This window comes from Quercus suber, unplaced genomic scaffold, assembly GCF_002906115.3.
Source record: "Quercus suber isolate HL8 unplaced genomic scaffold, Cork oak 2.0 scaffold_71, whole genome shotgun sequence".
NCBI classification, from domain to species: Eukaryota; Viridiplantae; Streptophyta; class Magnoliopsida; order Fagales; family Fagaceae; genus Quercus; species Quercus suber.
In genome coordinates, this window is record NW_027069536.1 from 494,534 (window position 1) to 519,967 (window position 25,434).

Below are 25,434 nucleotides of genomic sequence, written 5' to 3' on the forward strand. Positions count from 1 at the left end.
TTTCCATTTTCGTAAAGTCATGCACTCTGAAGAGGGAGGGTTATTGGAGTCATTCACGTGTGGGGTGAGATCCTGAACAGTGGCTTCACGTGCATTCAAAGAAATCTCCACCTCTTTCTCTAGAAAGGCCGAGATATGAGGGATATTGACTGTCTTATGATTCAGCTCAAAGTGTTGGTGGTCAAATTTTCCAAGTTCAGTATCTATTTCCTGGATTTGATTTTCAAAATCTTGAAGATTAGTATGGTAAGGAAATAAATTTGGATCGTAATCATTTACCTCATGATTTGGTGCATTAGAGATATTAATAGGCTGCGAAAATTCCTCCCTATCTTTCGTAGTTTCCATGTTTGAAACATGAGGAAAGTCCACCCCACTGCCGCCCTCGGGAACTGCCTGAACTTCATCACCACCGATTAGCGTGTCCACCCTGTGTGGTTCAGGGGTTGAGTGTGAAACCTGATCGTTCTGATCTAGTCCTCCAAAGCCATCCCCCATTCCTGGCACTATAGTGTAAGGAGTTCTCCCCGGATTGTAGGGCAGTGAGCGTAGCCATGCGCCATATTCTTGTTTTACTGCAGGTGTTTTATTCTTGTTGGCCAACCAAATCTCACACTCCTTGTCGACGTGGGACACTATACCACACCAATAGCAGAAATTAGGGAGTTTTTCATACTTGAAAGATACCCAAATCTCCTTATCATCTTCTAGGACAACCTTGCGACCTCGTCAAAGAGGTCACGATACATCAACTTCAACTCTAACACAAAGGAAATCCCCTCCTATCAACTCCTTCACATTCTCCGATGGGAAAACTGGTCCAATAGTTTCGCCCAGTTCATAAGTTGTTTCAGGATCTAACATTCGAATGGGCAAGCCGTGGATTTGCACCCAGAACTTCATCTTAGAAAACCTTAGACTTCTGGCTAGAACAGAATTATCGAATTTTTGGAAGAGGACAACAAGCTTGTCAAAAGACCATGGTTCATTCGCTAAGACTCGTTCAGCATCGGTTTCAAGTTCAAAGACGAATAAGAGTACATGGTCGCAAGCTTCCCTTATCGTGAACTCCTGTCGAGATCTCCAAAGGCGCTTAAAGGTCCGCCCCACCGCTTCCACATTAAGAGCTCTTCTTGTGAAAAATCTGGCAGCAAGTACATATTCCTTGTTAAGCTTATTTCTTAACTTTGATAAGCTAATCTTTTTTCCTTCTACATCTGTCAAAGAAAGCTTCTTCCAATCGTTGAGAATTTCCTTCATGAAGGCAGACCAAAGAGGTAAAAGAAACTGGGACGGAGCAGAGAAAGTCTAGAGGAATTCCCCTGCCCGTAATGGTGAATCCAAAGAAGCCCTACTGCTTGAACGGCTTAGCAGAGGGGATGGGATATCATTTGGCTGAAGATAATAGGGTTTCTACGTTTCGGCCTCTCAGAGAGAAACCTAAGACGAGAAAAAATTGGATTGAGGAGTATTTTAAGGCATGCAATTATACAACATAGAGCACAACAGAATTCACATAAAAAAAATTTAAATATCTCCAAAGAGATATGCATTTACTAATCTACCCAAGCTACACTTTCTGACTTCTAAAAAAAAAAACACTTACGTCTATCTAAAAGCCTATAGAATCATAACCTATACTCTGATACCACAAAATCCAGTTTCTAACAATCAAATTAGAGAATATAGAATGGAAACTAATGCAAACAATTACACCATCAAAATACCCAAAACAAGATATAGTTTCATTTACTTACCCACAAATTTTGAAGCTGAAATTTTAGTGTTAAGCTTTTGATTTCTTCTTTAGAGAAAGATATAGTGATTATTTGCTGAAAGAGAGAAGAAGGTCGTTAGTATGAGAGATGAGTGGCTATTGGTGAGGTGAAAGATGGCCGAATCAAGCACAAGCAAAGAGGCAGAAGAACAAAGGAAATAAAAGGAATAAAGAAACAAAGAAAAGGGGGTTTTATGCAGCAAGGAGATAAGGGAGAAAGGATTGGTGGGGCACGTGTCCTACTAAGGGAAGAAAGGCTTACGACTCACCCTTAACTTTTTAGAATTTACACTTACTACCCTTCCAAAAACTTATATTCTAGATAGGCCCAATTAATAAAATAATTATGCATATGTACCCTTACCTTTTAAAAACTTCTTTCTATATCATTAAAAATAGAGCCTAATCTTTTATAACATCAAAATATCAAAGCCTTATGCACTTAAAGTAATTAAGCTAGTAATAAGTATATAAATCCATAAAATTAATCATGCAATTAGGTTGGGATGTTACATCCTTCCCTCAAAAACATTTTCATCCTCGAAAATTGTACATATACCCTCAACAAAGAGATACGGATATTTTTGTCTCATTTCCTCCTCTGCCTCCCATGTTGCCTCTTCTGTAGAATGGTTTCTCCACAACACTTTGACTATAGGAATTGTCTTGGTGCGAGGAACTTTCTCCTTACGATCTAAAATCTTAATTGGGATCTTTTCATATGACAAGTTCTCTTGGTTTTGAAGTGGTTCATACTCTATCATATGCTTTGAATCAGGAACATATTTTCTAAGATTAGAGATATGAAACACATTATGTATCTTGGACAATGCAGGAGGTAAGGCAACTTGATATGCATTTGATCCAATTCTTTCATGTATCTCAAATGGTCCAACAAATCTAGAACTTAGCTTATTTGTTTTCCCAAATCTCAGCACTCCTTTCAATGGTGAAACTTTGATAAAATCCGTTTGATTCAAGAATGGCTAAAAGCTATTCAGAGTAGGCAAAAAAGCCATGCAGATAAGAAAGACGAGACATTGAATTCGATGTGGGGGATCATGTATATCTCTCATTGAATCTGTATCTCTCTCTCTAAAGAAGAAATCAAAAGCTTAATACTAAAGTTTCAGCTTCAAAGTTTGTAGGTAAGTAAATAAAACTATATCTTGTTTTGGGTATTTTGATGGTGTCATTGTTTGCAAGAAGAGTGAAGGCTGTTGGTGTGAGAGAGGAGTGGTTGTTGGTGAGGTGAAGGATGGCTGAATCAAGCACAAGCAAAGAGGAAGAAGAATAAAGGAAATAAAAGGAATAAAGAAACAAAGAAAAAGGGGTCTGATGCAGCAAGGAGATAAGGGATGAAAGGGTCATAACTCGCTCTTAATATTTTAGAATTTACACTTACTACCCCTCCAAAAACTTATATTCTAGATAGGCCCAATTAATAAAATAATTATGCATATGTACCCTTACCTTTTAAAAACTTCTTTCTATGTCATTAAAAATAGAGCCTAATTTAAGAGCATCCGTATCAGATGTGCCAAATGTGCCAAATGCCAAATATTTGGCACATTTGGCACACCAAACACTAAAATCACTCATTTATCAGATGTGTTAAATGTTCTAAATTTTTGCAATATGCTACAGTGCCATCACAAATTTGGCACTGTACGGACAAATGTGGCATAATATATATTATTATTTTATTATGTATTCTCTCTCCTCATCACAGTATCATATCACTCTCTCCGTCTCATCTCTGTCTTCCCTCTCGTCTCTATCTTCTCTCTTCGTCTTCCACAGCACACCGAAGACCAATGGCCACCACTCAACGCCGCCGATCACACCACTCGACGCCCCCGACCAATGGCCACCACTCTTCTCGCTTCGGGTTCTTTTTTTTTTTTTTTTTTTTCCATTTTTCTTTTTTCCGTTCACTTTTTTTGGCTGTGGTTTGATGGGTGGGTTCGGATGGGTAGATCGGTGGTGGGTGGGTTCGAGTTGTGGGTTATGGCGGTGGGTGGGTTGAGTTTCATGGGTTGATTGTGGGTTATGGCGGTGGGCGAATCGGCTGGTGGTGGGCGAATCGATTGTGGGTTATGGCGGTTATGGCGGTGGGCGAATCGGCTGGTGGTGGGCGAATCGATTGTGGGTTATGGCGGTGGGCGAATCGACTGGTGGTGGGCGAATCGTCGGTGATGGCGAATCTCTGTTCTGATCTCAGTGGTGGGTTTTTTTTTTTTTTTTTTTTTTTTTTTTTTTTTTTTTTTTTTCTGGTGATCTGTTCTGTTCTATTTCTGGGTGTGGTTGTAGTAGTAGTTGTTGTTGTTGCTGTTGTTGCTGTTGTTGCGGTGGTGGTGCCGATCTCTGTTCTGATCTCGGTGGTGGTTTTTTTTTTTTTTTTTTTTTCCTGGTGATCTGTTCTGTTCTGATATGTTTTCTGGTTGTGGTTGTGGTTGTAGTTGTCGTTGTTGTTGCTGCTGCTGCTGCCGTGGTGGTTGATGATGACGATGACTGGGGGGAGGAATTTAGTATATTATTTTAATATGTAAGAAATATTATTTTAATATATAGAATTGTAGTATAAAACATCTGATAAATGAGATGTTGTAAAATGACGTGGTAAAATAATAAAGTAGGGTTTTAATGTGGCAAAATGGCATAATTTTTGCCACATCTGATGCGGATGCTCTTATACATCAAAATATCAAAGCCTTGTGCACTTAAAGTAATTAAACTAATAATAAGTATATAAATCCATAAAATTAATCATGCAATTAGGTCGGGATGTTACATAAAGTACCATCTTTGCATGCTTATTTGAAGGTTTGTCTTGAGTTCTTGCTATTGTTGGAAAGCTTGTGCAAAGCACCTTTTGAAAGTCCTAACTTTTTGGAATTTGGTGTAGTGCGCAAAAAGTTATGCATCTCTAAAGTTGGGTGGAACAAATGGGAAAAATTCTCAAAGTTGGTTTTTGCCATTTTTACACTAGCGATTTCTAACAATCCAGACATTGTCTTGATATGCATTTTTTCCAAGATGTAGATAATCATCTCTAGTTTAAGAAAGTTCCAAAATTTTTGAAACATTTTTTTCATGAGCAATGAGAAATTTGTTTGCAAAGTTGATACAAAAACCTGATTTTGGACATTTTTTATTGGTTTCCCATGATTTGTCATATTTTTACGAACATAATTTTTGGCCTTTTTGACCTCCGTTTTGTTTAAATGTGATGCTTGAAAAGCTTGTGATGTCTACTTTCTAAACATGTCAACTTCATGGTTCTAATTTTCAAATTTGAAAAACTAGATACCTTGGAAGTTAGAATTAAACTCATCTTTTTGGCTTAAAAATCCCATTTTGGTATTTTAAAATAAAAAAAATTATTCGAAGGGAATTTTTGGCAATCCAAGCATACGAAATTGAAGTTTGTCATAACTTTCCAACTACTCCTTATTCAAACCAAAGCCATTTGATTATAATTCAATTAAGATTAAACTATAATTAAACTTTAGGACAGTGTCTCAAAAATGACCTAGCGTTTTTTTTACTTTTTCATTGTTTTTGCTCTTGCTTGTTTTAAGTCCTATCTTTGCATGTAAGCTTTCATTTTAAAGAGAATTCAGTTATTTTCGATACGAGTTCAAATTTATCTCGATCATATTGTTGTATTTTTGCTCAAATTGTGCTCAAACTCAGTTAGCTGTTGTCAAACTTGAAAAAGTGTTTGGAAATATAAATTTTGATGTAAAATGGTGAAATTTGGAGGTTGGTGTGAATTTTTGGGTTTGTTTGATTGTTGATCAACTAGGTCAAAGGTTGGCCTACAAAGGACATTTTGGTCATTTTGACTATTAACTTGTAAATTTAACTAATTAGACAATTTGGATAGATTAAGTTAATTTTGACATTCCCTTAATCCCAAGGTCAATATTGTAAATTTTTTGAATATTTAAGTTTAAATTAGGAATTTTGCATGCAAACTAAGGTCAAATAAAATAAGATGTTGACAAACCTATCAGGTCAATAAGTTAAACTTTTCTTCAATCCATTTCACATGTTAAGGTTCTATCTTGACCAATTTTCCCAATGATCGAAAATCCCTTATATATATATATATTCATTCATTCAAGTTTAGACGGATTAGTGACTTTGGGTCCAATTTTGGTAAATCATAGTAATTGAGTTTATTGGATTATGCTTAAGAGTTTAGCTCTCCTCTTGTTTTCTCCTATTTAAATATAGATGAATGACACCCAGTAAACTAAGAGCATCAGCAGTGGGGCTTGTATATGCCAAATGCTAGGAACATTCGGCATTTAAGCCCCAAAACTGCTCCACAATGGAAATGTCATATTGCATATGCCAAAAATATTTTGAGATTTTGCTACAGTACCATCTCAAATGTAAGATGGTACTGTAGCTAAATGGTATTAAAAAAAAAATTTTAATGCTTCCTCTCATTAAAATAATTTAACCAGCAATTTCTCTTTCCTCTCTCATTTTTTCTCTTTCTTTTCTCTCTCTTGCTTCTCTCTCTTTCTTTATGCTCTCTCTTCTTCTTCTTGCTCTATGATTCTTCTCAATATCTTCACTCTCTCCGGCAACACTCTAGATCGGCGTTGGGTTTCTAAATCGGCGGTGGGGTTCTAAATCGGTGGTGGGTCTCTAGATTAGCGGTGAGTTTCTAGATCGGTGGTGGGTCTCCGCTTCCTTCGAGCTTCGCGAATCCGCTTCCTTTGAGCTTCGGCGGTGGTGGGTCTGGTTTTTTCCCAGCGGCGAATCTGCTTACAATTCTCTGGTTTCTTTTTTTTTTTTTGTGGTGTGGTGTTGATGGGCGGATAGGGTGGTGGTGGTGGTGTTGATGGTCGGAGGGCCATAGGTGCAGCGACGTGATTCTGGTCTTTTTCTTTGGGTGTTTTTTTTTTTTTTTTTTGTGGTGTTGATGATTTTTTTTTTTTTTTTTTTTTTTTGTTGACGGTAGTTTATGGGTTGCTGGTGGTGGTGGTGTTGGTGTGCAGCAGCGGTGTTGATTGTGGATCTTGGACAGAAGGAAAGAGAAAGAAAGAATAAATAATGTATAAATAATGTGTTGTATTGGATAATGGTAATTGTGAGATATATTATTTTATTGCGTAAAAATATTATTTTAATGAGTAGGATTGAAAAATAAAAGTTGGGATGTTGGAGAATTGTAAAATTGTATTGTATAATTGATAAAGTGACTTTTTGAGATAGTAAAATAAGATGAAATATAGAATCCAGCTGTGGATGCTCTAAGAATCTAAAGGCAAAAAAGGCCCACATTGTTCTCTCTTAATTCTTTCTCTCTCTCTCTCTCTCTCAAAAAAAAAAAAAAAAAATTGCTCTTGTGGTAACATGTATACATATTTAGAGGTTCATAAAAAAAAAGTATACATATTTAGAGTTACATTTTTTTTTTTTTTTGAGAGGGTATATTTAGAGTTACATAAGTGTCAAATAATAACCATCACGCACTCTTAACATGGTGGTCTTTTCATAAGTAATAAATTTTTGTGGGATAGAGGAGCAGGACCGCAAGAGCCACACATAAGTTAAGTCAGAGTAGAATTTTTATCCTACATAAAAAAAAAAAAAAATTTGAATATAATTTTTATCTCGTATAATTTTTTTTTTTTTTGGACACCACAACTCATCATGCATCAAATGCTTGGGTTGTTTTTTGGGAAAATGAAAATCACCTGGGATTTTGTATTGTTTTTCTTTCCCTATTAATTAAAATCAAATGAATTATTAACTAACTGATAAATACAAAAATCAATGTTTATACAACCAAAAAAAAAAAGAAAAAAACCTGAAATTTATCCGTTTTTAGTAAACAGAGTCTATTTGAGGAGTAGAAGAGAACAGCAGTAGTCATAAACATAGCGAAACGGATGTACTACCTAATAAAATGGTGACAAATAACGTATTATAACGTAGGCTCTTTCAGATTCAAACTTCACTCTTTAAATCTAGATCTTCGCCTCTCTCTCTCTCTCTCCGATTATTCTTTCTCAAGGTACGTTTCCGTTTCTGTATTTGCCGCAATTTGTGTAACTCATTTCATGTGTTTCTCTGTTTGGTTGCTGAGAAAACCAAGGAAAACAGTGGAAAAAGAAAAGGGAATCAAGAGAAAATTTTGGATTCTTTCTCTTTCCTGCATTTTTTTTTTCTCAACAACTAAACAGAAACTTGGATTGCATTATTATTGTATCAGTTATTGGTTTTTTTTGGATATTTGCTGTTTTGCTTCAATTGCATCTTGAGTTTTATGTATATATATATGTGTGTGTGTGTATTTTAGAAGATCAGGCAATTATTTGATGGAAATGTAGAGCTTGCAAATTGTAATTGCGTGTGAAATTTTGTCAATATGTGTTTTGGATTTAGAGTGAAGAAGATGAAGCTTAAGCCTTGTAAGCAGTAACTAGAAGTGCTATAGGTCACAATTAAGCTGCATTTTGGTTTAGGAAAGACTATGATTTTAGGGTCCATAGGGTGGAAGAGGAGGAAAGAGTTTTATAAATGAATTAGGTGATTTATAAAGTTTTATGGTCTTGATTTGTTCAGTCACCTTAATGAAAAAGGTGGACTTGGGAAAAACATTTGGGTTGTAAAATTAGGTTGATGGTTTGAAAAATGAGTGTTACAATTGTTGGTTGTGGTGTAATCGTCTATGAGAAGACAAATGAGAGATGGAGAAGAAATTCTAAGACTCGGGTTCAGTTAAACCATGCACTTGGGGCTGAGTTGCATCATGGAATTGTCTTTAAGTGGATAAGTTTCCATTGAATTGAGAGTACATAGGTACGGTTATAAAACATCTCTCATTTCCATTAGGAATAGGATTGAAAATTTGAAAGTATTCAATTCCAAAATTACTGTCTTGGCAAAAATTGTTATACAAAAATTAAGTATAGAAGTTGAATAATTAAATTCAATTGCTAAAGAATAGAACTGTAAAAGTCTCAGGCTATCTAAGTCAAGTGCACAGGTTCGATCTTGAGAGTGGCCACTCCTGCAAAAATGGTTAAAGGTTATGTTATTGCCAAATGTTGCCAACTATGACCTTGCTTGGCATGACAGACTCTGACTGAGGAGTGAAGATCTTTTGTTCTTGCTAACAAATGGAAACCACAAATATTTATATATATAAAAAAATGGAAACCACTAATACATCCCACTTATAAGAAATTATTGGATTATCAAAATATCATTGACTTAAAACAATTTAAGAAAACGTGTACAAGCAAAAGTATTGACTTCTAACATCAAGGAAACTTAAAAAACCCACTTGAACTTAAATGATTTTTCTACTGTTCGTTAGCCTCGAAGCTTGCTCCTTGTTAATTCTTTTTCTCATTTGCATCTTTTAAATGTGGCTGACCCTAACCAATTTGTTGAGGATCTATAGCTGATCCCAAAAATTTGGGATTAAGGCTTGTTGTTGTTGTTGTTGTCTCTCATCTACATCCTACGGATATTTTTTATCACCTGATGAAAGAACATTTTAGATTTATCGGTTTATAGTAAAACAAATCTGCTTTGTTTAATGCATTAATTTTCCCTTTGTTAACAGTTTCATGCTCTTGCTGGAAGTAGATATTATTTACTTTATGTTTGTTTGGCTTGTGAAAATGAGAAACTCAATCTGATTAAGCTAAATGGTTTTCTTAGGGATAGCTGGCTGGAGGTTTTTGTTCCCATTGGTTTTGAATATTGAATATTGAAGATCAATAAATCTCATTTTAAATATTTTTCTGCTTGCAGCCATAACAGCTATAAACGTTAACAAGCTACAGAAATTCTACGTCAAAATATAGCCTCCATGTTGCATTTATGTCATATTTTGTTATTTTGAAAATTCAATCAGAAGAATCCTCAATTCTCTGTATCTTACTTTGCAGTAATGTGGAAGCGTGGAATCAAATCAAAGGCTTGGAATGGGCCTCAAAAGTTTCGAATCACAATTTTACTGTCTGTTATTCTGATTCTTGTACTTTTAATATTGTTAGTTCATGATAATGGTAGAAAAACCATATTATCATCTGGACTTCTGAAGCAGAAATGGAATAGCTTTGAGTCTTTGGTGCAATTTAATCCAACGATGGAGGTTCTGAATGGGACAGAATTGATTTGGCAAATACCTGATACACCTAAGGCAGTTCTTTTTCTGGCACATGGGTGCAGTGGCAGAGCTGTTAACTTTTGGGACAGATCTTCTACCTGCCCTAATTGTGTTGGTTTGCCTGAAGAAAGGCTACTCGTCCTTCATGCTCTTACTCAAAAGTTTGCTGTTCTTACCATCTCAAGTGCAGGTAGATGCTGGACATTTGGGGAGGAGATGTTCATTGTTAAAGATATTATAAGGTGGTGGGTTGAGAAAAATAAGCTTCAAAAGCTTCCTCTTGTGGCTTTGGGGGCCTCCTCTGGAGGGTACTTTGTTTCTGTTCTTGCCACTCAGTTGAAGTTCAGTAGTATTACACTTATGATTGCCGAGGGCAGATTTGATCAAATGGATATCACTGAGGATTATCCACCTACACTATTTGTGCACATGCCCAAAGATCAATTGAGGCAGCAGAAGATTCATGAAAATTTGGAAATTTTGAGAAATAAAGGTGTTGATGTTGCAGAGATTGAATGCATGGAGTTCCCCTTGTCTTCACACTTTTTTGCCGACAGAATTCCAGGTATTGACCAAACTGTTTCTGCTAAGTTGTTTGAACTTTTCCAAGAGAAGGGCTTCATTGATGAAAATGGATATATGAAAAATGATGGACGTGCTACACGTTGGAAACTAGCACTCAAGGAGAGTAATATCCATTTGCCAGATAAGCATTTAGCACAACACATCCAAGAGGAGTTGAATCTTGCATTTGCCTACCATGAAATGACTAGCTTACATTCTGACCAGATCTTTAAATGGTTTGAATCTCATATAAGCTGATCAGAACCTATATAGAGCCACATTTTCCTCGGCCTTTAAGATTTATGTGGAATAAAGTCTGGCCAGAATCTGAAGCAATTTGGTTGTACAGCATATCACTAATTTTATCGGCAATCTCTCAAATGTGAGTGAGAGTTGGAAAGTTTACCTGGTGAGATCGTTCTTCCAAATCAATTAGAATTTAAGTGAATCACATGAAGAAAAAGCTATGGCATTTTCCCAAATGTAGATGCTTTGCTTGAAGCATGCACACTGAAGTGTTAGGTAAATGATGCTATCCATGGAAATTAAAACAGTATTGAATGTAAATGCTTTATTATTCAACATGTTATGGAACTACAATAGTCTCTGTTGCTTTAATAGGATATTGGCATGATTGCTCTGATTTAGGATACAATTTAAATTTCCATACTTGTCCAGACTAAAAATCCATGTTGAACATGTAAATTGATGGGCAGGATTTTATTAGAATGGTGTAAAGAGATTCAATATCCACTGTTTATTCAGTCATTTTTCTATGAAGAATATTCAGTAAGTGAACTAGATATGCTGACATCAATTCCTTGTTCTGTGTGTTGAATTTGATGGATATATTGCCTTGGACAATATTTTAAGTGGTAGGTGCTAGGTTGCAGCGCTGTATCTGGTGGTGGTTTGGGGGGCTGTGAGAATTTTTATTTTTATTTTTATCTTTTTGTTGTTGTTTGGTGTAGCTGTGGGGTTCTGCTGTTGGATGATGGGGATAGAAGAAAGGTAGGTAGATAAAATAGAAAAATGACTTCCTAATAAAATTTAGGTTGAACCTTTTAGCTCTTAGGACTTCTAGTTTGACTAGTAAAATAAAAACCTAATGAAAAAACTAACCTAGACTCAAAGAAACTAAATCCTAAGATACTTAGGATCTTAAAAAAATTTGTAGACATATATAAATTTTTTAAATACCCTTAATTTGAAACAGTTGTTGAAATTATAGTTTTGCCCCTGACTACAAAATTGACCATAGTTTATTAAATAAAAACCCAAATTAAAAAATGTTTTCCCTAAGACGCATATAACTAGACCTTTGAAACCACGACTCTTACTTCAATTGAACATTACTTATGTGTTAAGTCTTGAATAGGCGAATTAGAAGCAAATTAATCTTCCATGGAGAATTTACAAATTCATGCTTTGTGGGACTGTGGAGCTGCCCAAGATGTTTGGGCCAGCTGCTCTGTGCATCTCCAGAAGTGTTCCCATGGTCAAGAGGACATGCTTCAACTGGTGGAAGAGCTGATTTCTCCCCTTGAGCCTTTGGAATTGGAGCTGTTTCTAGTACTGACATGGGTCATCTGTCACCAACAAAATGCAGTGACTTGCAGAACTGAATTACAACAGCCACAGACTCTCAATGCTCAGGCTAGGGACATCCTTGAGGAGTTTCATTGTGTGCAACAATATAATTCAAGACCAGCTCTACAACAGTTGCTGTCTTGGTGGTTTACCCCAACACCAAATCTCCTTAAAATTACGATGCTGCTATTTTCAAGGAGTCCAGAGCAACGGGGTTTGGTGTGATTGTTCGTGATGAGAAGGGAGAGGTTATGGCCTCCATCAGTGTGAGATAGTGAAGAGGTAGAGATCCTTGCCTGCAGGAAAGACAATCATTTTTGCAATGAAAGGTGGCTTTATAGAGCTTATAGTCAAAGGTGATAGTTTGTTTGTTATGAGCTCATTATCTTCCTCAGGACCACACTTCTCCAGGCTGGGATGTATTCTTCATGAAATCCAATATATAGGATCCGTTTTGTTAGACATTTTGGAGATTAAAAGAGAGTTTTTAAAATCCAAAACTTTGTTTTGCAACCACAACTCCTCGTAGCTTTTTTTTTTTTTTTTTACAAATGTTCATTTTAAACTCAAAACACAGTTTTCCAACGGCTTATACAGATGCACCCATAGTAGCCGCATTAAGAGTTTGTCAGTTTACTTTGTATAAAGCACACTGGTAATTCATTAGGCCACTCATTAGCAAGGCTTGCCAAAAATATAGATGAAGATCTTATTTGGATAGAAAACTCACCTCCATGCAATGGAGACTCTGTATTTCGATATTTTTGTTGGGCTATGTAGAGCCTAGTTTATATTTGATTCGGATTATGATTTGAACTGAAATAAAAGTGTTACGGTTTTTAATAAGAGATTTTTTGAGGCCTAGTCCATGGAGCAGAAGCTTGGGCCAATAGCCCCAAGTCGACCCATTTTTGGCTCATTGTGAATTGCTTGTGTGGGATATAAATACTATTGTTTCAGATTAGGGTTTGGTTTGTGTTGTTAGAGAGACAAAAACACTATATTACCACATCTTGTATTTTCACTTGAAAATAGTAAATCACTGCAACTCTGTGGACGTAGGCAAATTGCCGAATCACGTAATTTCTTGTGTCTTGTGATTGTCTTGTGTGTGTGTTATTTTTCCTATCTATTTTTCGCCTCTCACAAATATGAGAATTCGTGTATATTCCCTACAATTTCTTCCTCTGATTAATGAAATAACAACTTTCCTCCATTTTTTTTTTTTTTTTTTTTTTTTGGGAAGGTCCAACGACGTAGAATATAACACATGTTTATCTATGCTATTGATACATCAAGAGTCAACCAAACTTGCTTAATAGTTAGTATATGTTGCAAACATAAACAGTTTTGATAAACTATCATTAATTCAAAAGCATAAGCTATTAGGAAATAGTTAATTTAATCATTTATGCATTTATTCTAAGACTATTCTTCACTTGTGGGCCCTAACGGATTTTTAACTTTTTAAATGGGAGGCAAAATAGAGATAGAGTTTGAACTTAGGACCACCAGCTCTACTACGATGATAAACTACCACTAACCCCTAAAGCTTATAAGGGTATTAAGATATGGTAAATTTAATTATATAACAATTTATGCTGACATTTCAACCAAGATACCCATGAATTCAAACTGTTATGGGAGTCTATGTACCCTTTTATTGCTAAATCTTCGACAATAAAATAATTTTATTTATTGTATTGTGTTGGGTTGTCAACCCAATCTAAATCCTAGGTCCAAAATCCTGTGCCCAGTTGTACTTCATTCTTAGGTGAGTTGGTTCAGCTGTTTAAGCTGATCTTTGTATACAATATACATGATAGGTAGCTTATGCATTGTCCCAATGGAGATCCTCAGACTTCTGTCATCTAATCCAATATAAGATTTATTTCAGTATCAATAGGAGCTGGCATGTGTTTTTCCATGTATGTTGTTGCCTGTATTTATTCAAATATCATATCCATATTCCTCGAAAGTAATTTTCATTATAAAAGTTGCAGTTTTGTCATGTTCTTTTCAATTAAAAGGCAGGTTTCTGGCATTTATGTATATGCATGTTAATTGTACCTTCAATATTGCAACTTCATGTTGTTCATATGAGATAATGCCAACATGCCTAATCTAACTATATTTTAACTACTTATTTGTATTCACTTGTCAAAACTTTAAGAAAATTAATGTTCATTGTGTGATCCAATCATCCTAACTAAAAGCCTCTTCACTCCATTCTTTTATTATCCTGGTTATCTTCTGATTATTATAGAAGCTTTTTTGAGTTCTGCAAGCAGTTCAAAAATTTGCACTTTTTTTTTTTGGTGTCAAATGTTGGTTTTGAGGTTTGTTTAGATCAGGGTGAAAGCATTGCTTTCATTAAGTATATTCTTTAGCCCATAATAGCAAGTGCAATACCTGGTTATTGTCTAACAATGCAAGGTTTTTGGAAGGGAATATCTGAATATGGTGTTCCTTCAGCAAAAGTAGCCACTCTCAAGAATTAGACCCATCCATTCCAGTTGCATTTGACGTCCTAAACCTTTAGTATTTCATTTTTAGCCTTTTGTCTTCTAGAAATTGAAAAAACAAAAAAACATTTTTCATCCCCTAGCTACCTTTTATTTGCTTTATTTATTTATTTTTTTGTTGAGAATCATTTGCTTTAATGTAAAGCTATATTTGAGAGGTGTATGTATATATAAAGTTGCTGGGTTCACCAGAAAATGGTTAACAATGGAGGTTATACAGAACCTTATAATCAGCTTGACTAGAAGGTTGAGATAATATAGTTTATTGATTCTTTGAGTTACAAATCATGCTCACTCTATTTAAAAACTATAGGTCAAGAATATAAATCAAGATTTACATTTGAATGCATAAAATTTCAGCAATGTTTTCAGTAATGTTTTCCTTGAAATATTTCGGTAAGTCCTGAAATTTTGCGTGATAATGACTACCAATTTTATCTAGTTGGACACTCCAAAAAAAGAAAGAAAATAGAGAAGGTTTTAGGCAGTAGGATTCTGATTGAATTTGAAAAAATTTGAATTTGACAGCTTCACACCACCTTCCTTTTCTTTACCAACCACAACATGGTACAGTTGGGAATTAATGTCATACTTAGTACACTTGGGCCTAGGTACATAATACATATTGACCAAACCTGGTATGGCTTTGTAAAGGTCATCTCCTATTTATTATTTATTATTATTTTTTTTGATAGGATCTCCTATTTATTATTGATATTATGCTTTAATAGAATTTGCTACATCAATGTTAGGAATTCTCATACTCCTCTGGTGGTGGTTGTGTCCCATTAAAATATTTCTCAATATACACATGCAATTCTCATAGCTTGCGTTCCAGCTCTCTGTTCTTTTGGCTTTCTCTCTTTGATTATAAGTAAATATCAAGTTTGTTATTCAATTAACTTCCATTCAGCTGATTTTTCTGGATACCAACTTGAGGGTTCCACTTGCCAAATTTCCTATTATATTTGCAAGTCGTCTTCATATCTGTTGATGTGAAATAATGTTTTTCAGATTATAACTAGCTTGCTGCTATTTAATTTTTGCTGTACCTAGAAATCATTTAGTGCCACTGAATCATGGTCTTCCATCAAATTAGCCCTCTTCCCCACCACCTCCCCCACATTAAAAGAAATGAAAAAGAAAAATGGAAATGAAAAGGAACTAGAATCATGGTCTCAATCTAGATCTAATGAAGCATTGCATTAGCCATTAGAAGTGTTCCAATCTGGGACCACACTATATTTGAAGAAATTGTGACTGTATACTCCATTATTACGAGGTATTTCCTTTCTTTTGTTGTCTTGTTAGTTCGGTTGATATGCATTTATTGTTATGTTAAATTACTTCATCTGTTCTCTGTAGATATGTCAGATGTGTTGTGATGGGAAACTATTTTTGATCTAGGCATGCATTTTATTTATATTTAACAAAAGATTGCAGGATCTGTCAACTGTTATGGTTGAATTTGGAGTTCTCTTTAACACATGACCAGTAGTGAAATTAATCTTTTCACTTCAATCATATTGTTTGCTTGCTAATGGTTCTATTTTGGTAAAGATGTCTATAACAGGGAACCAATTTATCTACCCTTCTTTGAGTTGTTGAAATTTGTTTCTGTTGGCGTAGAGAATTTTGTTCATGGTTGGTTTTAATATATATAACAGTAGAGAAAAACAGAGAAATTATCCACATAATTATTGTTATAAGAAAAGTCCTGAAAATCATCATCGAATTGAAATCATTAGCACATTGTATATGTGAATTGGGTTCACATCATACAACCTCCATTCAAAAGATTCAAACTGTTGTTGGAACCCTTCATTAGATAGCTCTAATATCTATAAACTGCTGCAAGTCTATTTTAGGGAACAGTGAGATGATAATGATGCAAAATTATTACATTCTTGCATCTTATAGCTGAAACGTTATCTTGATTTTAAGGATATTAAAATCTTTTATACTAATATAATCATTTTTGCATAAGTTGCAGCATTGTGCCGCAGGCATTAACATGATAAAGGGTGTGGTGAAAATCAACATCCACCCACCCTCCACCTCCTGCTCTCTGCCTTCCCTCACCCACCAAATGGTGGGAGTCGTAGTTATAAATAAGATGGATATTTGACAGATAAGGCTTGTATTTTCATTTTGTAAGTTCTTTGTTATGTTATGTTCTTCACATCTTTATTGAAGGAGAATTTAATTGTTTATTTACAGTCAAGATATAATGAACGTTGTCTTGAAACAGTGGAAATTATGAATGATTAGGAGCGACCAGAACTTATTGAATTCTAAGCTGACACGAGTTATGTGGTAACTAATCTATGATTTAATAACGCTAAGATTTAGCTTTGCTAGTGCTGTAACCTGTAATAGCATTAGTGACCTGAATCTTAGGACTTTCTTATCCCCAAGCTGCTTAGAGAACTTGAATTGGTAATTAATGGCTTTCCTAATGCTGTTCTAGATGCTAATGCATGCCTATGCCCGAGTCTTAATTTTCCTATTTGCTGTCATTATAGAGATACTCCCTTCAGTGTATTTATCATGCCACTATGCTGCCATTGCTTTGGATAACAGCTAAGATGGCTCTATGTAGTTTTGAAAAAGAATATTGTAAATATTGGTCTTTTGAAAAGTGGAAAAGTGTACGCTGCTTTTATGCGAAACGTGCTTGTCATGCTAGCACTTCTAACATGCACTTCATGAATGACACCACAGCTACATTTTTTTTTTTAAAAATTATTTTGCAAAAGAAATGCTTTAGAAGGTGTTTGGTATATACACTTAAAAACTGAAAATATGTATTTAAAAACGTGTGAAAATATGTGTGTAAAAAAATGTGAAAATACGTATAATATTATTTAAAAATTAAAAACATGTGTTGAGTGGGTGTACCAAATAGAGTCTGTTTCTTGTTGATTTAGCAGCCTGAAGCATGGAGTGATTTGCAAAAGGTTAAATTGTTCCCCAAAGTTTGAATTTAAGTGTTTCTATTTTAGCTAATCTAGCTGTGCCTACCAGTATGCAACTTTTGGCGAGACTAGTGATTTTGATGGGCTAGAGAGAGAGAGAGAGAGAGAGAGAGACACACACACACACACACACACACACACACTGAGAGTTCTAGTTCAATGAAAATATTAAATTCAAACTAAAACATGAATTTATTTATAACTAAGAAAACATAGGCTGAGCATAAAAATTGTTGACATGGTATCCATCTTAACATGCTATGACATCACAGATATAATAAGATACTTAGAAGACACAAAATCCTAAATAACACCACACTGCTAGAGTCTAAAGATAAAATGCTTTCACAAACTGATGAACCAAATACTTCTAGTCTCTGGGCTTGAGTTTGCCCTCATTTGCCTGCTTGAAAAGATGAGCCTGAGCTGCTGCGGCCTTGTTTGAGCTGAGTGCTGCCATAAAACTCTCCCTGACCTGCTTTGTTGTGAAAGGGAATCTATTGTTCACCATGGAGTTGAGCAAGGAAGCAGTCCCTTCTCTATATAGTGCCCCAAGCCCATCAGTTCGTGTGTTGGAAAGTGCTTGCTGCAAGGTGAGGTGTGCTCCAAACCCTGGAACGCTAGTCACACCAAATGCATTGCCCATAGTTCCCCACCAGCCTAACAGACCCCAGATGATTCCTGGGTGAGTCCTCCAGTAACTGCAAATCAGCAAACATCCATGAAATTGTTAACCTAGTGACCATTAGTATATTTCGTGTATATTCATGCAGGTGTTAAGTATAGTAACTTACGTGCATGTACCAATGATCGGTGAATTAGGATCAGGGAGGAATGGAGGTGTAGGTACGAGGGGGCTTGGTGGAGGGGTGGTGGTGCTTGGCGGGGTTTCGATGATTGGTGTTGGGGGGCTACCTTGTGAAGTTGGTGGGGAATTGTAGTAACCACCACCTCCTGAAGGAGTAGATGGTGTTGATGGAGTTGGATCATGATGTGGGGGGGTTCCACAATTTGAAGGGCTTGGTGGTTTTGGGCTGTGGCCTCCGTGATGTGGTGGATTTCCATGAGAAGGTGGTGTGCCTCCATGTGATGGTGGTGTGCCCCCATGCGATGGTGGTGTGCCTCCATGTGGTGGTGGTGTTCCATAGCCTCCATCTGGTGGTGGTGTGCTTACATAGGGAGGACTAACTGTAATCGGAGGACTACCTGTAAAATCAATGCAGTGCAGATTGTGGGATGAGAGTGAAAATATTATAATTCGAGTGACGTTAAGCTTGATGCAATATATTTCTGATATAATTACTAAATAAAACGTGACATACTGCTAGAAACATGGCCATCATGTTGACTCTGGCTACACAGTACACACTAGTAAAGCATAGAAGCTGAAGAAATTCTACTTGAAAAATAATCAGCAACTTTAAGCTTGATGCAATATATTTCTGGTATGGCCATTACATTGACTGTGGCTACGCTCTAGTAAAGCCTAGAAGCTGAAGACTTTTTACTTGAAAAACTAGCCATCTTGAGGGGAAATGTTTTGACTTTACTTAACTACAGTTATTTTATACCAAAAACACTTTAATATTCTATTAAGTGTAATCTATAGCACCAAAACATGTCCCTGTGTGTGAGGATGTAAGAGAAAGATATACCTCTTGGGAAATGTGGGTCTGGAGGGAAGTAGAAGTAGTTCTTCTGATCTTCAAAGCTTGTTGACACTACATGCATCACCAAGTTCTGAGAGAGCAATGCAGCGACCAAAGTCCATGTGAACATAGAACTAAACTTGCTTGTCTGCCTCTCCATCTCTGTGTGCTTCTAAAGAACTAAGGCTGAAGGGAAAGAGGAAAGTGTAGGATGAGAGTGTTTGAGACAAGGAAGCAGTGGTGAATATAAAGGCTAGACATGGTGAAGTAAATACAAGCAGGTGAAGGAGGGTGTGGTTAGTTGATGTGTTGCAGGAGCATTTACTCTTATCATTTACTACTTCAATTGCTACAATAATGCTTTGGTTTAAAACACCAGCCAAGCATTCCAATCAGCTTTGCCTAACACTGCTATTCCTCTAATATAATATTTATTTCTTCCACGGTAAATTATGTATTGAGGTTGATTGTCTCGTCTGGTGTGGGTTAATTTTGGCTATGGATGCATATAAGTTGTCACTCTTGCTAATAGTAGTGGAGCTGAGCTTCGGCTAATAATTGCATGTCTCTTTTTTAAGGAATCTAGGGCTTTTCCTTTTCCCCCTTAAGATTCAGTGTGTGTGAAATAGTGAGAGCTTAAGCCTTAAGCTTATACATAATTAAAAACTGGAAAACATGAATATTAAATGTGGAACAACAACAAAAAAAAAAAACTCCCATTGTCCCATCTCGCACTTAATAGAATGCATGAAAGCTAAAGCCTTCAGAAAATAATTGACTTTGGTTAAATATAATCACAAAAACAATTCATAGATGCAAAAATGCCAGGGCTAAGTATAAGCAGATAGATATGGCATTGGCAAGAACCGATATCAAAAAAGAAAAAAAAAAAGAAAAAAAAAATGCATATTAGGATATGGCTAGACCTAAAGACTAATTAACGCTACTAATAAAACTTCGAAGCAAATACAAGACGAGCTAAATTTGTTTCTGAAGAAAAGGCTAAATTTTTAATGAAATAGCCGATATGAGAGGGAAAAAAAAAATGAGATAAAAAAATTTTCAAACAACTAACCCAAAAAAAAGAAAAAAAAAAGAAAAAAAATTGTTATATGACTTTCTTACGAGTATTGAGTGACATACGTAAGCAAGGAATATCGTTATGTTGAGTCCTAAAAGTTGGTGAGGACGTTTAAGTTTGTAAGTTCCACATCAGATCTCACCAAAGCAGTGTTAAAGATGACAACTACAAATCTTTTATGGGTGCAATTACTTATATTATTAGAAGCATAGATGTTTTAAGAACTTCCTTTTCCTCCCATAAAAAATAGAAAAAGAAAAAGAAAAAAAGAACTTCATTTTCCTCTATTTATGTGACTCATTTAATTTATTGGGTCATGTTAACATTGTTAATAAATTACATTAGGAAAGTTTTGACATAATTTTCATGAGAAATATAAAGAGTCATTAATAAAATTAATTGTTTTGTCATTTTCCCATAAGGGTTTGGCTTACCTCAAATACTTTTTTAATAGAAATCTCATTCTGTTTTAACGAGAGACTATTACATCACCCACTAAATAAATAAAGAGATAATTACAGCAAACTCACCTAAGGTTTGGCCTGTTTTCATTTTGCCTACTCGTGGTTCAAAATTTATCACTTTGCCCACCTGAACTTCAATTCGTTACTCCCCCGTTGCTCACCTCACCTTCAGACGTTAAACAAACACGTTTTTATTCCAAATTAGAACATAAAACTGATCAAACAACACGAACTCACTCTCTTTCCCTCGTGAGCCCTAGGAAAGCGAAAATCCATTTCTGCATCTGATATTGACATTGTGTTGCAAGTGTAAGCCCAGACGAGCAATGGGTTGTTCGAGGGATTAAAATCCTGGTAAGAAATCAGTCACTGTTTGGGTTTTTACTTTGGGCTCGTGGTTGTTTATTGTGTTTTTAGTATTCAATCAATGGTCAATGTTACATGTAATGGAATGAGAATATTGGTTGTGTCTGTTGATGCTTATGAAAAATGTGACCACCTGTTTTTTGGATTTGTGTTTGTTTGTGGGCATTTTGTCTATCTGTCGTGGTCATTGTGTCTCACAGTGGACCCAAGTTTCTATTTGCTTTAAATTTTCAGTGTTTGCATGTGTTTAGTAAAACAGAATAAAAAACAAAGCAGAAAATGTGGTCCCTCTGTGTGTATTGCATTTCAAAAGCAAAACAGAAACATGCAAATGTTTACTCTTTTATTGTTTACAATTCTTTAATTGTTAATTGTATACGTGTCAAATGGTAATTTGCTATTACAGATGGATGAGGAAGTGAAATTGGAGGTACATTATGGGGGTGCTTTTTTGTGGAACCCTAGTTTAGAATACTTTGAAGGGAAAGTTGAAATTGTGTATAAGGATCCTGATTTGCTTAGTTATTTTGAATTAAAAGGTATATGTGAGGAATTGGGGATTGATGAACCAAGTAGGGTTCATTATTTAGGTCCTGGGGGCAACTTGGAGCAAGACTTGAGGCTCATACAAGATGATCAAGATGTGGTACCCCTGTACAAGCCTAATGAGGGAAGGCTAAGAGACACCATCATACTGTATATGGAGAGTGGTAATGCTCCACTTGCAGTTGAAGTTCCTGATGTGCAGGGGTTGGTGTAGGAGCTGGTGCAGGGGTTGGTACAGGGGGTGTAGGGGCTGGTGCAGGGGTTGCAAGGGCTGGTGCAGGAGCTGCTACAGGGGATGATGGTCTGGAGGAGGAGTTTGATTGGTTGAATGAAGGTCTGGAAGGAGAAGACTTTGCTGATGACATTTTTGGTGAGTCTTCTCCACCTCATCCAAACACTGATACACCTCATCCAAACAATAATACACCTCATCATCCAAATACTGATACACCTCATCATCCAAACACTAATACACCTCAGCCAAACATAGATACACCTGGCCCAAGCAATGTTCCTCCTACAAACATAGATTTAGATGAAAAGTGGGCTGAACCAGTTTTAAAGGATGATATTGCAAGTGTGGATAGTTCTGATGATGAGCAGGGTGGCAATTTGGAGTTCAATGAGAGGACTGATATGGAAAATGTTAGGTTGGCAAAAGGGATGAGGTTCCCAAACTCCCAAGTGTTTAGGAAGGCTTTGAGGAGTATGTGATTCAACATCACATTGATGTCAAGTGGAAGTTGAATGAGAAGAAGAAGATTTCTGTACATTGTAAGAACAGTTGTGGATGAAGGTGTAATGCCTCAATGGTAAGTGGAGAATGCACATTTGAGATCAAGACATTTTATCCTGGGTGTACTTGCCCCCTAACATTTAAAAATGGGCAAGTTACATCAGCCTATGTGGCAAAAAGGTATTTGGAGGATTTTGGTAAGAATCCTAATTGGGAGGTCTTAGGTGTTAAGCACTATGTGATGCAGAAGATTTATGTTGATTTAAGTCTTAGTCAGGTGTATAGAGCAAGGACGGCAGTTAGGGGGTTGATTACTGGGAATGAAGAGTCTTAGTATGGCCTACTTAGAGATTATGCAGAAATGATATTAAGGACAGATGTAGGAAGTAGGGTGATTATGCAAACAGAGATGGAAAATGAGAATGCAGAGCCCAATTTTAAAAGGATGTACATTAGGTACAATGCTTAAAAGGTTGGCTTTCTAGGTGGTTGTAGACCCTTTGTTGGGTTGGATGGATGCCACTTGAAGGGTAGGTTTGGTAGGCAATTATTGTCTGCCACTACCAAAGATGAAAATGACAATATATTCCCAGTGGCAATGGCTGTGGTTGAGCAAGAGACAAAGGATAGCTAGATGTGGTTTTTGGTGCAGTTTGTAGATGACATTGGCAGGCCAGAGGAGCTCAATCTGGTATTCATCAGTGACAGGCAGAAGGTATTGCTTACCTTAGCTGTTTACATTAACTTACTTGATTGTAGGGCCTTTTACATGCTTACTTGCTTTTTACATGCTTACAATCTGATGACATTAGCTTACTTGTTTACATGCTTACTTGATTGCAGGGCCTTTTACCTGCAATGGAGACTTTATTCCTAACTGTGGAGCACAGGTATTGTGTGAAGCACATATACAACAACTTCAAGGTTAACCACAAGGGCATGGAGTTGAAGAGTGTTCTGTGGAGGTGTGCTAGCACACCATCAGCCAGGGAATTTGAGATAGGGATGGACCATCTTAAGAGTTTGGATGAAGAAGCTTGGAAGTACCTAGCTGATATAGAGCCTGCACAATGGATCAGATCCCACTTTTCTTCAAGAGCTTTGACAGATTGTATGGTAAACAATCTGAGTGAGAGTTTTAACTCTATGATTGTGAAGGCTAGAGACAAGCCCATCTTATCAATGCTAGAGTGGATCAGAGTTAGGCTTATGAGCAGGTTGTATATAAAGAAAACTGGCATAGAAAAGTATGGTGGCAAGTTGTGTCCAAGCATACAAAAAAAGTTAGAGCAGTTACAATTAGAGTCTAAGGGTTTCTGTGTAATGCCTTCTGGGAGGTTTATGTATGAGGTTGACAATGAGAGGGAAAGACATGTGGTGGACTTGGTAAATAGGACATGCATTTGTAGAGTATGGGACTTGATAGGAATCCCCTGCAAGCATGGAGTTGCAGCCATTTTTGTGAATCGTGAAAAACCAAAAGACTACACCCATCCATGCTACTACAAGGATGCTTATGTGGAGACATACAAGACACCCATACCTCGCATGCCTGGCCAGTCTGAGTGGATGTCAAGTGGCTAACCCAAGCCTGTTGCACTTATTGTCTATAAGCCACAAGGCAGGCCACCCATAAAGAGGAAGAGAGATGCTGATGAGCCAAACCCTTATAAGGTGTCTAGAGCAAACAGGCCATTGAGGTGTGGAAAGTGTCACCAGGAAGGGCACAATGCAAGAGGATGCAAGGCCAATGTCACTGGTGAGACAGCATAGGAGAGGAGGCAGAGATTGCAGAAAGGGAAATCTCTAAGTTTTTACAATTTTTTTTTTATTCAAATGCAAAATGCCAATAACTGACACTGTAAAAACATGCTCATATTTGGTTGCAGGGAAGTGGAAGGCCTTCCACACACAAACAAGGATCCCAGGCCCTATCTTCATCACAGACCCAATCCTCAACTCAGCCCCTACCAACACATCAGCCTTACACTATGGTCTCATCCTCATCCAACCAGGCAGCAGGGTTACAGCCACAAGCTCCAGCTCCAGAGCCACAAGTTCCATGGTTAGGGCCACCAACTCCATGGTCACGGAACCCAAGTCAGTGGTACTCTTCAGACTTCAGGTACACAGTTAGAGGAGCTCCTTAGTTCTCTTCAAGCCAGCCAACACCATACACCCCTGCAGAAACATGGGACAGTAGAGCACCATCATCACAGGTACTGTACTTGTAGGTTTTATGTTTTATTCATTGCAACTGTGATACTAGTAGCTAACATGTGAATTCTTGTACTTTGTAGCCTACAAGACCACCTGCTACCAGAGGAAGGGCTGCTTTGAGAGGAAGGGGTGGTGCAGCTAGGGCTCAGAAATGTAGAACAAGAGGTGGAAAAGCCAGCTGTGGTGGGAGAGGCAGGAGCAGTAAATGAAGACTAAGTCAAACCACTTTTGTTGCTGTGTATAATGTATTAGGGTTATGTAGTGTTTTAAGTAGTTTGTAGACAATGGCAGGGCAGACAATGGCAACACCTTTTTATATAGCTGGTCAAATACTTTTTTATATTTTTGTAAGTTTTGTAAACATTGGGCAGCTGCAACTGTTTTGGTTGTTGTACCAAATGCCTTATATTACTGGTGGTTGATGAAAGACTAAGTCAATAACACCTTAAAATATGTATACAATTTCCAACTTAATGATAGGTGTTCATAATTATTATTCTGATTATTGCAGTTTGTTATTTGAGTTATTATTATATGAGTTTGTTTATGTGTGTAAGGTGTATGTCTTGAATAGCAGGTGTATGTGTGCATTTGTTGTCTTTTCTTGCAAGTTGACAGATTGTCATGCATTTTAAAATAACTTTCGACACAATTGTCTTCACACAATGCACTTTATGCACAAATCAACATAGCTGACAACCAAGTTGACAGATTGTCATGCATTTTAAAACAACTTTCGACACAATTGTCTTCACACAATGCACTTTATGCACAAACCAACACAGT

General features: G+C 36.5%; 3 protein-coding genes across 7 annotated transcripts; 2 read left to right on the top strand and 1 right to left on the bottom strand.

Moving 5' to 3' along the window:
• The first annotated feature begins 7,657 nt into the window (after positions 1 to 7,657).
• Positions 7,658 to 16,878, top strand: LOC111990123 (uncharacterized). 5 transcript variants are annotated; one of them, XR_010628881.1, is made up of 3 exons: positions 7,658 to 7,820; positions 9,709 to 11,015; positions 16,596 to 16,878. XR_010628881.1 is itself a non-coding variant. In XM_024021913.2 (2 exons), exon 2 carries the CDS (start codon positions 9,711 to 9,713, stop codon positions 10,749 to 10,751), a length of 1,041 nt encoding a protein of 346 aa, XP_023877681.1. In that variant the 5' UTR covers positions 7,658 to 7,820; positions 9,709 to 9,710; the 3' UTR covers positions 10,752 to 11,310. The 5 variants fall into 5 exon arrangements, 1 of the variants encoding a protein (XP_023877681.1); XR_002880599.2 differs by having other exon boundaries at positions 16,602 to 16,878; XR_010628882.1 differs by lacking the exon at positions 16,596 to 16,878 and adding an exon at positions 11,862 to 13,299.
• An 881-nt stretch (positions 16,879 to 17,759) lies between these two features.
• On the bottom strand, positions 17,760 to 19,473 carry LOC111990174 (protodermal factor 1). Its single transcript, XM_024021967.2, has 3 exons — positions 19,242 to 19,473; positions 18,381 to 18,792; positions 17,760 to 18,287 (listed from the first exon to the last, which is right to left on the bottom strand). The coding sequence occupies exons 1-3, from the start codon at positions 19,393 to 19,395 to the stop codon at positions 17,957 to 17,959; spliced, it is 897 nt and encodes a 298-aa protein (XP_023877735.1). The 5' UTR covers positions 19,396 to 19,473; the 3' UTR covers positions 17,760 to 17,956.
• Positions 19,474 to 22,501: 3,028 nt separating this feature from the next.
• Positions 22,502 to 24,012, top strand: LOC136067420 (uncharacterized). Its single transcript, XM_065773249.1, has 3 exons — positions 22,502 to 22,705; positions 23,081 to 23,143; positions 23,272 to 24,012. Exons 1-3 carry the CDS (start codon positions 22,502 to 22,504, stop codon positions 24,010 to 24,012), a joined length of 1,008 nt encoding a protein of 335 aa, XP_065629321.1.
• Positions 24,013 to 25,434: the final 1,422 nt, after the last annotated feature.